General features: G+C 39.5%; 1 protein-coding gene across 1 annotated transcript in view; it reads right to left on the bottom strand.

Moving 5' to 3' along the window:
- Nucleotides 1–1,404: 1,404 nt before the first annotated feature.
- The window catches only part of LOC138965378 (protein SET-like), a 14,741-nt gene continuing 1,053 nt past the window's right edge, over nucleotides 1,405–15,092 (bottom strand). The window contains exons 2-8 of the mRNA XM_070337519.1: nucleotides 14,827–14,898; nucleotides 14,132–14,249; nucleotides 13,583–13,755; nucleotides 12,397–12,476; nucleotides 11,509–11,564; nucleotides 8,094–8,162; nucleotides 1,405–7,360 (exon numbers count right to left, since the gene is read on the bottom strand). Coding sequence (XP_070193620.1) covers nucleotides 7,218–7,360; nucleotides 8,094–8,162; nucleotides 11,509–11,564; nucleotides 12,397–12,476; nucleotides 13,583–13,755; nucleotides 14,132–14,249; nucleotides 14,827–14,898 — 711 coding nt within the window. The 3' untranslated portion in view covers nucleotides 1,405–7,217. The remainder of the gene's footprint in view (nucleotides 7,361–8,093; nucleotides 8,163–11,508; nucleotides 11,565–12,396; nucleotides 12,477–13,582; nucleotides 13,756–14,131; nucleotides 14,250–14,826; nucleotides 14,899–15,092) is intronic.

The following is a 15,092-nucleotide window of genomic DNA, read 5'->3' as shown; positions in this document are numbered from 1 at the left end:
GTGTACAGGCAAGAGGGAGAGGACAACCAAATGTGTGTGTGTGAGTGTGTACAGGCAAGAGGGAGAGGACAACCAAATGTGTGTGTGTGTGAGTGTGTACAGGCAAGAGGGAGAGGACAACCATATGTGTGTGTGTGTGTGTGAGTGTGTACAGGCAAGAGGGAGAGGACGACCAAATGTGTGTGTGTGTGAGTGTGTACAGGCAAGAGGGAGAGGACGACCAAATGTGTGTGTGTGTGTGTGTGTGTGTGTGTGTGTGAGTGTGTACAGGCAAGAGGGAGAGGACAACCAAATGTGTGTGTGTGTGTGTGTGTGTACAGGCAAGAGGGAGAGGACAACCAAATGTGTGTGTGTGTGAGTGTGTACAGGCAAGAGGGAGAGGACGACCAAATGTGTGTGTGTGTGTGTGTGTGTGTGTGTGAGTGTGTACAGGCAAGAGGGAGAGGACAACCAAATGTGTGTGTGTGTGAGTGTGTACAGGCAAGAGGGAGAGGACGACCAAATGTGTGTGTGTGTGTGTGTGTGTGTGTGAGTGTGTACAGGCAAGAGGGAGAGGACAACCAAATGTGTGTGTGTGAGTGTGTGTGTGTGTGTGTGTGAGTGTGTACAGGCAAGAGGGAGAGGACGACCAAATGTGTGTGTGTGTGTGTGTGTGTGTGTGTGTGAGTGTGTACAGGCAAGAGGGAGAGGACAACCAAATGTGTGTGTGTGTGTGTGTGTGTGTGTGTGAGTGTGTACAGGCAAGAGGGAGAGGACAACCAAATGTGTGTGTGTGAGTGTGTGTGTGTGTGTGTGTGAGTGTGTACAGGCAAGAGGGAGAGGACGACCAAATGTGTGTGTGTGTGTGTGTGTGTGAGTGTGTACAGGCAAGAGGGAGAGGACAACCAAATGTGTGTGTGAGTGTGTACAGGCAAGAGGGAGAGGACAACCAAATGTGTGTGTGACATCAACTCCTCAAACAATGTGTGTGTGACATCAACTCCTCAAACAATGTGTGTGTGACATCAACTCCTCAAACAATGTGTGTGTGACATCAACTCCTCAAACAATGTGTGTGTGACATCAACTCCTCAAACAATGTGTGTGTGACATCAACTCCTCAAACAGTGTGTGTGTGACATCAACTCCTCAAACAATGTGTGTGTGACATCAACTCCTCAAACAATGTGTGTGTGACATCAACTCCTCAAACAGTGTGTGTGTGACATCAACTCCTCAAACAATGTGTGTGTGACATCAACTCCTCAAACAATGTGTGTGTGACATCAACTCCTCAAACAATGTGTGTGCGTGTACAGGCAAGAAAGTGAGAGAGAGAAAGTGAGAGAGAGAAAGTGAACTGAGACAAGACAACTAACGTCCCTTCTCTGTGTGTTTGGGCAAAATAAGCACATGAGTAACAAATATGGTTCACACAATTTTAATTAATCCTCTTCATTACACAGTATTAAACGCTGACGACTGACATTTCCATGTTACAATACTGAACATTGTAGGACAGATGTCAAAATCTTCAGCCAAACTGCAGTTAGATATCTAGACAGACTGCCAAAATATTAAATGTAAATATGTAACTGGTGAAAAAATGGAAATTATATATACTGCCACAGCTGACAGACAATGGTTATTTGGGCCAGGCAGGGTTATGATTTCTCTCACGTCACACAAGTGAAAAACACAATAAAAACAAACAACTAGTCACACCATTATACAAACATGGTTGTCCAATTACAATTAGTGGCTGCCCATAGCTTTATTTCATAGTTCACATGATGCCTACTTCACGTCTCCAACTCATTAGGCTAATCCCAATGATCCCTGAAAAGGTATTCACAATTTATTTCCCAGTGGTTACACCTTGATGACAGATTCTGTTCACTGCCGTAAAGGAAAAAAAAGAAGCTTATTTTCAACACACACATCAAAAACAATGAAAAAAAATCCAACAAAACTGTTCAACTTTGGCTTAAAAATTAAAAAACTTCAAAATTCAGAAATGGACAAAGAGCAACAACTTCCCCCCAATACCAAACAACACTTTTACAGGCTTAAGAACATTGCAAAACTGCTTGTGAGCTGGATAAGTTCAATTCAAAACCAATATGACAAAAGAATAAACATGTAACAAGAACAAAAAGGGGGTAGAAAATGTACAATTACAAAGTATGACAAATTTGAAGCCAGCGTCTCTCACAACTGTATGTTTGTTTGTTTGTTTGTTTTGTTTATTTGTTGCTTAACGTCCAGTCGACTACGCAGAGCCATATCAGGACGAGGAAGGGGGGGATGAAGGGGGCCACTTGTCAAGCGATTCCTGTTTACAAATGCACTAACCCATTACTTGTGTCCCAGCAGGCTTTAGTAAAACTAAATTAATACCTACTGGAAGATTACCAGTTTCCAGTATGTTAAAATAGGCTTAACCTATCTACTGCTGGACTTACATCAGAACACTAACAGATTAAACTATACATGAATCGCGAGACAAGCGGCAAGAGAACAGATTTTTGGAAAAAATACAGGTGAATGAGCAAGAAGGCAGAAAAAAGAAAAGAATTCATGAAGAAAAAGAGAGCATGACAGGAAAGAGGAACCAAAAATCTACCTAACAGCAAACTAGAAAGCTCCTGCGGTTCCAAAAACAGGAGGGGCCTTTAATTTCATAACCGCAGTGCCCCACTGCGGGAACAACTGTATGTGAAGTGTACAATTTCAATGTGTGGTTACACGTTGTTATAGGAACGACACACTAAACTGCCAAAAACATTTCATCGAAAGCTCCTGTGCACAAAATCATCTTTATTTAAACACACTGGTTCACAATTTCCCTCTATCAGACCTGTCTACCCCCAACACTTGACAAGAGTAATGGTCAAGTAAAAAAAATAGTAATCTGATGACCAAAATAGTAACCCAGTGGTTACAAACGCCAACATTAGCAACACAAACCTAATTTGAAGCACATTTGAAAATCGTAGTCTGGACTCAAACGGAGTATTTTTCCCTGAAAAAGCCTAAAAAATAGTAATAAATTACTCCAAAATAGTAAGGGTAAATAGGCCTCTATACAGGAAAGAAAACATTGATCAAAACAAGAGGCGAAGCCATCAAGGCTCACGTAAGAAATCGACAAACAGTAACACACACACACACACACACACACACACACACACACACACACACACACACACACTGACACACACACACACACACACACACACACACACAGAAAGAAAGAGCATAGGTGAAACTGTGCAAGAAAGCGAGACACTAGATCTAGATCTGTCTGTCTGCATGTAGCCTACTTACAAGGACACGACTGCCAACTAGTCTCGGCGCGCTCAAAATAATAATGACCGAGACTGTCAGTACTTCCTTCGCGTGACGTCTAACCCTCTTACGTCATAATGTGACGTCAATGTAATGTGACGTCTTCAAATGTTAGAGTTTCTACCACAGACATACACACGCACAGACGCACGCACGCACGCACAGACAGACAAAGTTACGATCGCATAGGCTACACTTACGTGAGCCAACAAGAACAGTTCATTTTAGTGTGAAGTGAAACATCACCACATTATGTAATACAAATTCTTCCCGTTTCAAAAGCTTTCTTTCTTTATTTGGTGTTTAACGTCGTTTTCAACCATGAAGGGTTATATCGCGACGGGGAAAGGGGGAAGATGGGATAGAGCCACTTGTCAATTGTTTCTTGTTCACAAAAGCACTAATCAAAAATTTGCTCCAGGGGCTTGCAAAGTAGTACAATATATTACCTTACTGGGAGAATGCAAGTTTCCAGTACAAAGGACTTAACATTTCTTACATACTGCTTGACTAAAATCTTTACAAAAATTGACTATATTCTATACAAGAAACACTTAACAAGGGTAAAAGGAGAAACAGAATCCGTTAGTCGCCTCTTACGACATGCTGGGGAGCATCGGGTAAATTCTTTTTCGTCCCAACCAATATGGGACTCCCCCTAGCCCGCGGGGGCTGTTCCTAAAGCATATACATTGGTTTTTCACACGTTAAAAATATTATCCACTCTGAGTTTTAAACACCAAATTGAGACATTCATCTGCAAACAATGCCATTCCCAGTTGCACGCATTACCATGCTGAAACACACAATCTATGGTGTAGCAGAAAGCTTGTTACAAGCACAAAACAAATTACCTTAACGCTTTTCTGCACATTCACACACGATGCCTGAAAAAAACACCACACATTTACAATACAGCTGCCTTGGAAGATCAAATAAAAATATTCCATTGCACACACAAAATTAACCCTAAATAAAGTAGAGCCCTGGTATCTGAATCTTAGGTATTTCTTTCTTTATTTGGTGTTTAACGTCGTTTTCAACCACGAAGGTTATCTCGCGACGGGAGAAGGGGGGAGATGGGATAGAGCCACTTGTCAATTGTTTCTTGTTCACAAAAGCACTAATCAAAGATTTGCTCCAGGGGCTTGCAACGTAGTACAATATATGACCTTACTGGGAGAATGCAAGTTTCCAGTACAAAGGACTTAACATTTCTTACATACTGCTTGACTAAAATCTGTACAAAAATTGACTATATTCTATACAAGAAACACTTAACAAGGGTAAAAGGAGAAACAGAATCCGTTAGTCGCCTCTTACGACATGCTGGGGAGCATCGGGTAAATTCTCCCCCTCCCGCGGGGGGGGGGGGGGGGGGTCTTAGGTATTGATAAATAAAATAACGAAGAGTGGGGTGGTTGAGATTAAAATGGAAGAGATTCTACACAACAAATCATCTGACAGTGACATTTACTATCAGGGATTGCATTAGCTCGAAATTTCCAGTTATCAAAATACATGTACCAAAAATGAAAGCGGCCACCGAACATTCATACCAGTTTATTTCTGACAAATGTATCGTAATTATTGTGTTTTAGGCTCAGATCAACTAGCTGCCGAAAACAAGAGTGCCCTGTAGAGGTGTTGGCTTCGAAACGATTCTGTCGCTATCGGCACTGGTTTGAATCCCCAGGTCGGCAGGGGATTTACAAGTTAATAACTCAGAGTCAAATTTGTCCGAACACCCCCGTGCGCACGATAAAGATCCCAAGCTCACAAAAGCCTTAGGGTTTGGAAAACATGAACACATGAATCTAGGAAATTGTGCAATCTGTGCCCCCTGGATGTTGGAGCAGTGTAATTTTCCTTGTAAAGTCTACAAAATCGAGTGTTGTCATATACATGTATTTAATTTTTTTAAAAAAGTCTACAAAATCGAGTGTTGTCATATACATGTATTTAATTAAAAAAAAGGTGAACGGTCTAAAAGGTTCTGGGGTCAGGAGGACAAAATAAGGTTGATCAGGGAATAATAATCAGGCATGGGATTTGAAAAAAGTAAAAAAGGCTAAAAATGTGTAAGTAATATCAAAGTCAATGGTGCAAAGCGCCTAGCCTTACTGGGGGAGTTCGGGGGCATGCTCCCCCCCCCCCCCCCCCCCCGCAAAAAAATTCTCCATACAACCCAAATTGTGCAATTTGGTGTAATCTGAGCTCCAAGTTTGCCATTAAATTCAGTTTTTAGAAGCATTTTTGCTTCCCTCATTTATTTTTTTGTCGGACACTTCTGCTTTTTCGGCGGAACAAAAAAAAAATCGGCGGAAATTTGCCTTTCGGCGGACAATTCTCATGCCTGAATATTGTCATGCTCAGACAGGACATGACCCGCTTTCTGTAACTTGTATAAAACAAACAAATAACATGAACAAACATCTGGCTCTAATGGACACAGGTACAATTTAGGCTGCTTTCCGATCATGATGACACGTGAAATTTCAACAAGAAAGAAAATGTTCCAATATTTGTTGACAAATGATTTGTTGAAACATGTAGATGAAATTCACTATTACAATCATCATAGTCTCCTTCTTCATGCAAATTGCCAAAACTTTAAGATTCTTAATCTTACAGTTATGAACTTAACAACATTGTTTTACAATTGCCAATGAACAAAAATGTCAGAAATATAGTGTTTAGCATTTGTGACTGATCGAAAATGTCAGAAATATAGTGTTTAGCATTTGTGACTGATCGAAAATGTCAGAAATATACTATTAAGCATTTGTTTTGCACATCCTTCCTGCCAGTTGTAAGGCATAAACAGACAAAAGTATTTAACAAAAAGCTAACAAAGTAAATAACATCAGAATAACTCAACAAACAAATAAGCTACGAAATAGCAACAAACTAAATAACCAGCTGTTTCATATAAACTAGAAAAATGGCCTGCAGTGACATTCATTTAAAACGTACGAAAAGCATAGCAAATGATCACTCACACAAAAATAACATAAAAAAAGAAATTAAAAGCGATATCAAACAACTGCCATTTTGAACACACACGGTCTGGCACCTCACCATTATGCAGACACTACAGTTTTAAAACACACTCACGCTGATAAATTACAGCAAACTTTCACACCAGCGCAGAACTAAAAACTAAAACTTTAACAACAAATTCAATAGGTTTAAGTTACGCAACATAATCCTACATGCTTGCAATTGTATTTTCTCTCCCAACTCAAACTTTTCTATTTTGGAGTTTCTATTTGGGGTTTTCAATTTATTATCTGTCGAAAATCGATGCTGACTGGAGAGGGTTTAACTCAAATTAAATCATTATTTTCAAAACTCAAATTTCAGTTGGCATTCCACACATTTCATTAATCTGTATTGTCACTGGAACTGGAAGAAAAAACATCTCAATCTTTGATGACAATATGCTCAAATTGTTGAGTCGTGTCTTTGTTTCTTGCACTTGCAATATAAATTCTTGAGAGTCAAACGCTGAACGTTTTTAAAGTTCTGCAGCATTTCCTGCAGACATAGCGAAGCAAGAATATATGTGTTTTTTTGAGAATGGATGCACGGCTAAACCCAGACAACATCCCTTCAAACCCCTCCTCCCCTCCCTACAAAATCCCCAAACCATCCACAAAATCGAATTTGCTTGTCCTTCTCTGATGGACTTGCCAAAAAAAAAAGTCTCAATCTTACTTCCACAGTCACACATCTTAGCAAAAAACAATCCTATTGTATGACCCCCCCCCCCCCCCCAAATCATGAAACATACACTGAAAAAAAGCCAGGAAACTGTTTTCTTGACAACTGAAATAATAATTCATAGAAACATAAAACGGCAAAGAAAAATGGGACTGTTTGTCTCATACTGCTTTGGATTCATCTTCTTCTTCGTCCTTTTCCTCTCCCGCTAAGTCGTCTTTGCTGTCATCCAGGTCTTCCCCCGCCTCCTCTTCCTCTAACAACTCCTCTTCTTCAATTTCCTCCTCTATCACCTCAACATCACCTGTCAAACAACAAGACACTCATCATTGACAAGTCACGTGAAGTGAACACATCATCTTCAGACATTTTCCCAGGCGACCACGGTGCAAGGGAAGCTCTATGGCAGTCTGGACGACCTACAGCGCACGGCAACATTTGCGCGGAGAACCGGCGTTTCCATCTGAGTGATCGACAAGAAGAAGAAGAAGAAGACATTTTCCCCAATTACTTCCTTGTCCAGATCTGTCAAGCCCTGTGAAACCTCAAGTGTAACAATTTAAGAATTGTTTTGGAATTTTCAGCGCAGCAAATCGTGTAGCAAGAGTAGCATTGTTTAAAAATAAAATGTATTCGTACAAGAATCTACATTTTTTTAAAGTTTATTAGAAAGCAGGAACATAATTCCCAATAGAGTGTCTGCAGAGCCACTTTTCAGTGTGGAAAATGTTGTATGACCCGTACTCTGACCGCTACACGGAGTGACAATCAGAAATGAGTACCAGGGCTCACAAGACAGAGTGAACTATTGCATGCTTGCAATTATTTGTTTGAGCGAAGCAATTTTAAGTTTGGTGTAACTGCGTAGCAATTTTTCATAAAACGTAGGATGCTAAGCTGAAAGTGTAATAGTTGGCCTCTGATTGTCCTATTGCTGGGAAATTCAGGAATTTCTGGAAAAAAGGTCCAGGTTCTGCCGAGAAATTATCAAAACTGTGAAAAAAATAAGAACACTCAACAAAACCTTAATCACTTACCTGTGGTATCCAGTTCCTCGTCTTCATCATCTTCAACCTCGTACACCTCTTCGTCGTCATCTTCACTGTCTGAAACAAGAAGTCAAGAATACAAAATGATAAAGACATCAAAGCTATTACATTCCAGGCAAAAACTGTGTCATAGATGGAAGTTTGCAGAGCAAAGGTAGACCAAGACCTGACAGTGGAACCGTCCCTTTATCTTCTGCGTTCGTGGGCTGAACTCCCACATACATTCGTGTTTTTGCACGAGTGGAATTTTACGTGTATGACCGTTTTTACCCCGCCATTTAGGCAGCCATACGCCGCTTTCGGAGGAAGCATGCTGGGTATTTTCGTGTTTCTATAACCCACCGAACTCTGACATAGATTACAGGATCTTTTCCGTGTGCACTTGGTCTTGTGCTTGCGTGTACACACGAAGGGGGATAAGCCACCAGCAGGTCTGCACATAAGATCGGAAAAATCTCCACACTTAACCCACCAGGCGGCCGCGGCCGGGATTCGAACCTTCGACTTTCGGATTAAGAGGCCAACATCTTACCACCCCGTCACAGCGCCCGTCCACCCTCCCTTTAAAGACCTACAAAATATTGGTTAATTAGGTCTTAAAAAGGAGGGAGTCTTAAAAAAAATTGGGGGGGGGGGGGGGTGGGTTACATTTATAGGGATTAGGAAGAGAGTCTGAGAAACCAGGGTCTTGCAATGTAAAAGAGTCTTATTTTTGGGATCTCTTTCTTTCTTTCTTTATTTGGTGTTTAACGTCGTTTTCAACCATTCAAGGTTATATCGCGACGGGGGAAGGGGGGAGATGGGATAGGGGAAAGGGGGGAGATGGGATAGAGCCACTTGTTAATTGTTTCTTGTTCACAAAAGCACTAATCAAAAAATTGCTCCAGGGGCTTGCAACGTAGGGTATTACCTTACTGGGAGAATGCAAGTTTCCAGTACAAAGGACGTAACATTTCTTACATACTGTTTGACTAAAATCTTTACAAACATTGACTATATTCTATACAAGAAACACTTAACAAGGGTAAAAGGAGAAACAGAACCTGTTAGTCGCCTCTTACGACATGGTGGGGAGCATCGGGTAAATTCTTTTTCGTCCCAACCAATATGGGACTCCCCCAAACCCGCGGGGGGTTTTGGGATCTCTAATCACTGATGGGGGGTCCATTGTAGTAGTCCACACCTGTTTAGGCCACACAAAAAAAAATTGTCTGTTTCTGGTAACATGGCTAAAAAAAAATAGGGTCGGTAGGTAGGGATTTTTAAAAAAAAATTTTTTTTTACCCCAAATGTAGACCAATAAAACTAACTTTAAAAATCGCGCAAAGAGACTGGATTCACTATACATAGACAAGACACTCAACACATTTACAAATCGTCAGCGGACTTTCGTTTTCACACGTTTTTGTTGTTCATTTTCTCACCCTGTCCTTTACCACCAAAAATTTAAAAAAAAAAATTGAGTTTGGAAAAAAAAAGGTTAGGGTCGGCGCCGAAATTTAGGGTCGGTCGGGTGACCAGAAACAGACAATTTTTTTTTTTTTGCCTTACCCCTACAACTTGACAAGAGTAATGGTCAAGTCAATAAATAGTAATCTGATGACCAAAATAGTAACCCGGTGGTTACAAACGCCAACATTAGCAACACAAACCTAATGTGAAGGACATTTGAAAATTATAGTCTGGACTCAAATAGTGAATATTTTTCCCCAAATCCTAAAAAATAGTAATAAATTACTCCAAAATAGTAAGGATGAACAGGTCTGAGTAGTCTCTGCACTATACATCAGGAAAACCAGATTTTTGAAGAACTAAGTTAGACTAGAGCTCACTTCTCAAAGCTTGCTGCATTGATCAATAGCCTGAGACTCAAAAAAGGGACCGTTGTTTCCAATATGCATACGTGCGCGGGTGCGAGAGAGCGAGCGGGAAGTGCCTGTTCTGTGAATGATTTCTCAGAAAGTCTTGATGTTTTTAGTGCAATTGTGAACTTTTCGTGAATTAGATGTACTTTATATTTTTAACCACCTGACACTGCAATGCAATTTTCCTTGTTTTTATAAGGACATTAAAATCTTTGAGTCTTGAGTCTTCGGATCATGAAGCAAAATCAAAAGCTATGTAACTACACAACAACAAATAAAATGCTACACAAAAAAAGAAACAAGAACAGCAATGTAATGATACCGATACATCATTAGCTCGTCTAGTCTTTGGCAAAGACTGAAAATGAAATGTTGCCATAACAGTTCATTGTACAGCTGCATAGTACTTTACACTCATGGGGTCATATTCGTTCAACAACAAAAATGATATTTAAACTTAGGAATTTGCTTTAACGTAAAGTCCTTCCCTTCTCAGTCAAGGGAGGTAACCACTCAGTGCACGTTTTTGAAGGAATCGAATTGTGGTGAGAAATCTCTTGAATTTCACCACCAGTTTCCTTCATTTGCAAGAAACTGACATGCTTTCCTCCCTCAAATAAGTGTACTTCTATTATTGATCAGGAAACACAATGTCAGTCTCGAGTAAATATATATCGAAGAAGAAAGCCGGTTGTATGAGAAAGCTGATATCGCTACACCACAACCATTAACAGTTGTTTGTACAGCTACAGAAACAAGAAGGGCAAAGCCCATACGACTCACATGCTTTACACATTTTTCCTACCAAAATACATGTGACCTTGACCCAAGGTCAAGGTCATCCAAGGTCATGCAACACAAAGCTGTTAATTCAAGACATAGGAAGTACAATGGTGCTTATTGGCTCTTTCTACCATGAGATATGGTCACTTTTAGTGGTTCACTACCTTATTTTGGTCACATTTCATAAGGGTCAAAGTGACCTTGACCTTGATCATATGTGACCAAATGTGTCTCATGATGAAAGCATAACATGTGCCCCACATAATTTTTAAGTTTGAAACAGTTATCTTCCATAGTTCAGGGTCAAGGTCACTTCAAAATATGTATACAATCCAACTTTGAAGAGCTCCTGTGACCTTGACCTTGAAGCAAGGTAAACCAAACTGGTATCAAAAGATGGGGCTTACTTTGCCCTATATATCATATATAGGTGAGGTATTGAATCTCAAAAACTTCAGAGAAAATGGGAAAAATGTGAAAAATAGCTGGTTTTTAGGCAACATTTATGGCCCCTGCGACCTTGACCTTGAAGCAAGGTCAAGATGCTATGTATGTTTTTTGGGGCCTTGTCATCATACACCATCTTGCCAAATTTGGTACTGATAGACTGAATAGTGTCCAAGAAATATCCAACGTTAAAGTTTTCCGGACGGACAGACGTCCGGACGGACAGACCGTCCGGACGGACGGACGGACGACTCGGGTGAGTACTTAGACTCACTTTTGCTTCGCATGTGAGTCAAAAAGCCACTTACCATCATCTTCCACCACTACAACAGATTCATCCACATCATCCTCATCACTGTAATCACTGAAAACATACAGAGAGCAAATATTTACAAAACAGCCTTTCACCAGCACCTAACACTGCACAATGAAAAAGCAGGGCCAGTATTGGCATTAACCGACAATTACCATTATTTTACTGGTTGAAACGAGAAAATACCGGAACAAAATTGCCTGCCCGTATGACCTACCGGTTGATTTTTAGAACTACCGGGTTTTTTTTGCCGATAAAAAAAAACAACAACCAGTACTCTGAGTTGGACTCTTACTGGTTCCAATGACCAGCCTACCGGTTTTTTTCTGGACTGTTGGCACTATAAAAGTTTGTGTACCGGTTTGAAAAAATACTAGCGCTATCACTGAGGGCAAATGCCATCAGGGGAAAGGTGTAGACATGATTATTGATTTAATTTTATGCGCAAGCATTTATTCCTTACTGAAAGCGAAAAAAGCTTTCACTGTTTCAGTCATGGTCAGTAGGATCACACCTAATTGTGACTAACAAGAATAATCACTAACCAAGAACTGTTACAAATGTGAATTCTTATACACACACACACATTAAACAAGACTTTCATAAAAATAACCAAGTAAATAAATGAACAAATACAAATGTGAAAATCTACCATACACACAAAAACATTTGTAATAATATGAACATTCTGCACAGCGTTAACTTTTTTTGTCTGTAATACTAACAATAATTTGTGCGAAGTTCACTTTTTAGATGAAAACTGTCAATAACTGAATTAGATGGAAAAGTGTGTTTGTTTTTGCTCAGTAATGTTTACAATGATGCGACTGACAGATAAAAGAATGTACTTAACGGCTCTAGTCTAAATAGGGAGTTTACTTACTCCATTCCATTTTCACCAACTTCTGTGTCAGGGGCCAAATAATACTGAAGGGGGTTGGGCCACATGTCATCCTTGATTACCTGCAATCCACAAACAATCATGTCATCCTTGATTACCTGCAATCCACAAACAATCACGTCATCCTTGATTACCTGCAATCCACAAACAATCATGTCATCCTTGATTACCTGCAATCCACAAACAATCATGTCATCCTTGATTACCTGCAATCCACAAACAATCATGTCATCCTTGATTACCTGCAATCCACAAACAATCATGTCATCCTTGATTACCTGCAATCCACAATCACGTCATCCTTGATTACCTGCAATCCACAAACAATCATGTCATCCTTGATTACCTGCAATCCACAAACAATCATGTCATCCTTGATTACCTGCAATCCACAAACAATCATGTCATCCTTGATTACCTGCAATCCACAAACAATCATGTCATCCTTGATAACCTGCAATCCACAAACAATGCATACAAAACAAAAATACAGAATTTTAGACATTTAGAATAGCAAGAAACATAATTCAACCAAGTTTAACAGAGCGATTATGAGAAGATCACATGATAAAGGGAAGTAAGCACTATAAAAACAGTGGGCTTCCCCCTTTTTGCCAGTTTTGCAGACTTTTTATTCACCACCTCTGTAAATTTACCCCCATTTCCTTTTTAGGAGTGCGTGAACAAGGTTGTGTGTATGTATGACAAATAACATGTTATAAAGCCTGACGTATGATATAGATATATAAAAGAAGGAAAAGAATCATTTATCAAAGATAGTTCTATATATTACTGTAAAGGTAAAAAAAAAAGGGGGGTTCAGCTAGTTGTAACTAAAGTGAAAATATACTCTTTTTCCTTTTTCTATTTTATTGCAATTTGGATTGACGATTTGTGCCGAAAAAGTTCTTTTTGAAGGTATAGCAACTAGATCCGAGAAAGCCAACAGGAACTACACCCAGGCATATTCCCCGAGTACAGGGAAAACACCTGCAGGAAATGCACCCACTTCTGGTCTATTACAGTAGACCCCTTCTGCAAGTGCAATAATGTTGATGTAAACAGATGCATTTCAATGTTGCAACTGCATTGCTTTAACAGAAAGCAATTTGACTGAGAACAAGTTGTCACACTCACACACTCTCTTTCTCCCTATCTCAACACTGACCTCTGCAATATCGTCTGCTGATGGGTCTGCATTGTCGAGGAACCAAGAAAAGAAATTACGACTGTTGCGACCAAGGCGTCGCTTGCGGTCGTTGCCCATTTCAGCACCGTTGCGTGCTGTCAGGTCCATTCCATTTTTCCACTCGATGGGCGTTGACTTTGACTCTGGGTCACCTGTGTTTGATAACCCCATTGGAAAAACATTAGAAATATATATGCAGAACATTTTAATTTTAATATTAGAATTAGTATTTCAGCCAAGTAAAATTAGTGTTTGGTAATATCCAGACCACAAACAAAAATATTGCAAATTTGCAAGAGTGCTATAAGCTTAAAGTCCAAAATTTATGATAAAGAAAAACCCCATTTACGCTAAAGTCTTAATATAGATTTGCAAGCTGGTGTTTGTTGGTGAATGCACACTTCTTATTCAGTGTCAAATAAAACGGTTTTCATTCTATCAGCAATCACACATTTTTAAATGAAATTAAAAAAAAACAATTACCTATTGGGATTGTTCCCAATCCCAAAATACATACACGTGTAGTACCTGTTTGAGCGAGGTGGAATTCTTTACACAAGACCTCATTTGTGAAAAAGGGGTTAGACTTGAAGAAGAAGTTGATTTTGTAACCTGACTTGATGTCTTCAAATTCTTCCACTTCAACCTGTACAACAAATCAAGACAAATATAATTTAACATATTACAATGTACAATCACAATTCACATGAGATGGGAAGACAAGACTGTGTTGTTTTCAAAATCAAGAGAGTACACCATACATTTTACAGAGAACAATTTTTTAGTCACTGAGTCAAAGAGTCACGCACATACACACTCTCTCTCTGTCATCAAGTTCCCTGAAACTGGAAGTCTTAGAAAAGAGTACCGTATGAAGTACTATTCATATCAATCTTACCGCCATTACCTACAAAAGTACATTTAGCTGCATTACATTGACAAAGTGAGATGTTTACTCAGAATTATAATGTATCTTGAGAACGGGAAGAAATAATATTTGTACTAATACTCATAGCAATAGTGATAATTTCATTAATACAAATATGTTAGCAACATCGCACCTCAGAATATCAAAATGTTGGTAAAATATACAGGAGTTAGGTAATATCCTGATTGAGACCACCAGCAAAGAATCCACAACTGAAAAATCTTACACACACTCATAGAGTCATACTCAGTCTATGCACAGTAGTCAGTATGTGTGTGCAGTAAAATTATACTACCTTGCTTAGAGATTGAAGGGCATCCTCTTCTGTTTGGTCCAAAATGGCTGAAATCTGAGGATGGTTCATGAACTGCGAAGTTAAGGACAACACTTGCATGCTAATTCAGTAATTGCGTTATTTTCAATGAAATTTAAACATTTTTCCAAGTAATCCAGTATTGTAAGTAATTTGTGTTCCCCACCCCATTTTTACAGTATACATGTAACAGTTTCAGTTTTCTGCTTTAGTTATCAAGATCAGGCCTGAGTGTGAGTCTGAGACTC

The sequence above is a fragment of the Littorina saxatilis genome, linkage group LG4 (assembly GCF_037325665.1).
Source record: "Littorina saxatilis isolate snail1 linkage group LG4, US_GU_Lsax_2.0, whole genome shotgun sequence".
Classification (NCBI taxonomy): Eukaryota; Metazoa; Mollusca; class Gastropoda; order Littorinimorpha; family Littorinidae; genus Littorina; species Littorina saxatilis.
The sequence above is the reverse complement of the archived record's forward strand: the minus strand, read 5'-3'. Positions and strand labels throughout refer to the sequence as shown.